General features: G+C 61.4%; 1 protein-coding gene across 1 annotated transcript; it reads right to left on the bottom strand.

The window, feature by feature from the left end:
- Positions 1-31: 31 nt before the first annotated feature.
- PTGES3L (prostaglandin E synthase 3 (cytosolic)-like) lies at positions 32-1,439 on the bottom strand (the record flags this gene model as incomplete). Its single annotated transcript, XM_008940294.1, has 5 exons — positions 32-85; positions 193-282; positions 652-750; positions 1,058-1,124; positions 1,243-1,439. Coding segments are annotated over 5 exons (507 nt in total), but the record flags the coding sequence as incomplete, so codon positions are not given.
- Positions 1,440-1,483: the final 44 nt, after the last annotated feature.

The following is a 1,483-nucleotide window of genomic DNA, read 5'->3' as shown; positions in this document are numbered from 1 at the left end:
CTGCGGGAAGCCGCTCGCGGGCCGTACTTACATCGAGGTCGTCCATGGCCGGAGGGGGACCTTTGTCCGTCACCTTCTCCAGGAGCTGGATGGAAAACGAAGGGCTGTGGGAACTCTGAACGCCTGGACACGCCAGCCCGAGCACCCGCCCCGCGCGTGCCCCAGGACGCTGGAGCCTGTGGCCCGGCTCACCTCTGCGTACTGCTCCACCATGGCCCTCTCCACCTCCTCGTCCCCTTCCCAGTCCCGCCAGTTGTCAAAGTCCACGGAGAGCCAGGCTGGCTGTGGGTAGAGAGAGCATCCCCTGAGGGAGGGAGCAGCACAGCTCTGTCCTTGGAGCCCAGGGATTGCACTGTGGGGTGGGCACAGGCTGATCCTGCCCACAGGCGAGGGGACTGGGGAAGGGAGCACATTCCCTCAGCTGCAGGTGCTGGTCCTGACCCTGCCTGTGTTGAGGGAAAAGGGAGCCACATGCAGAGGTCCATGGTGGTGACCATGAGGTTGGGCTCTTTGGAAGCTCTGTGGTGGGGTCCCTACATGGGACCCTTGGCGTCTGTCCCAGGGGCAGGTTGGTCCCTGGGAACCGTGAGTTGCTGTGTAGGGACAGCACATGTCCTGAGGCTGGTCCTGGCAGCCAGGCACCACACACACCTTGATGTTCTCCTTGGTGAGGCGGGGCCAGGCCACCTTCTCCTTCCACTTCCTCATAAAACACGTGATGGAGCGGTCGGAACGCTTGTCCTGTGAGTCCTGCCAAGAGATGAGGGGTGCCTCACCTCAGTGTCTGCTGGACTCCTCTCTGTAATCCACTGCAGACATGCACAAGATTAAAGCTCAGCCACATTCAGGCTGTGGCGATGCAGAACCACAGAGACAGGTTGTTTCTGGTCCAAGGCAGCACTGTGAATGCCAGGCCCAGCGTCAGGGCTCCCAGATTTGCACTCACCCCTCTCAGGGATTCAACACTAAGTGGTGTTGCACAGAACTGCACAGGTTCGGTTTAACTCTGAGCCTGGTGCGGGCTGTCAGAGAACAGTTTGCCATGGGGAAACCTCACCTTGGAGTTGACCCTTGCATACAGGTCGATCTCATTGTAGAACTCCACGCCATCTGCATTTTTGCAGCTGCCAAAACACGGTAACAGCCTGGCTTAGGAGAGGGCTGAGGCCACACGTGGCCTGTCCCCCACACCACCCCCAGCTCAGGGCTGTGTCCCTGGCTGGCAGGGCAGTGGCTCCTCACCTGAACACCAGCCGCTGGTCCTCAATGACGACCTTAACATCTGTGCTGTCCTCCACACAGAACTCCAGGTACACGTACCGCGGGCGGTCATACCACAGCGTCTTCGCAGGTTGCCTTGACAAGGGACAGACCAGTGGGTGGGGACGGGGCGAGGAAGGTGCCCCAAACGTGTACCCCACCCTGGCCGAGCTCTGGGGCTGGCGGCGGGAGCGAGGCGGGTGCAGGGCCGGGTGGTGGGTGC

Source organism: Merops nubicus, unplaced genomic scaffold, assembly GCF_000691845.1.
Source record: "Merops nubicus isolate BGI_N331 unplaced genomic scaffold, ASM69184v1 Scaffold51495, whole genome shotgun sequence".
Classification (NCBI taxonomy): Eukaryota; Metazoa; Chordata; class Aves; order Coraciiformes; family Meropidae; genus Merops; species Merops nubicus.
This window is presented reverse-complemented; position numbering and strand designations above follow the sequence as displayed.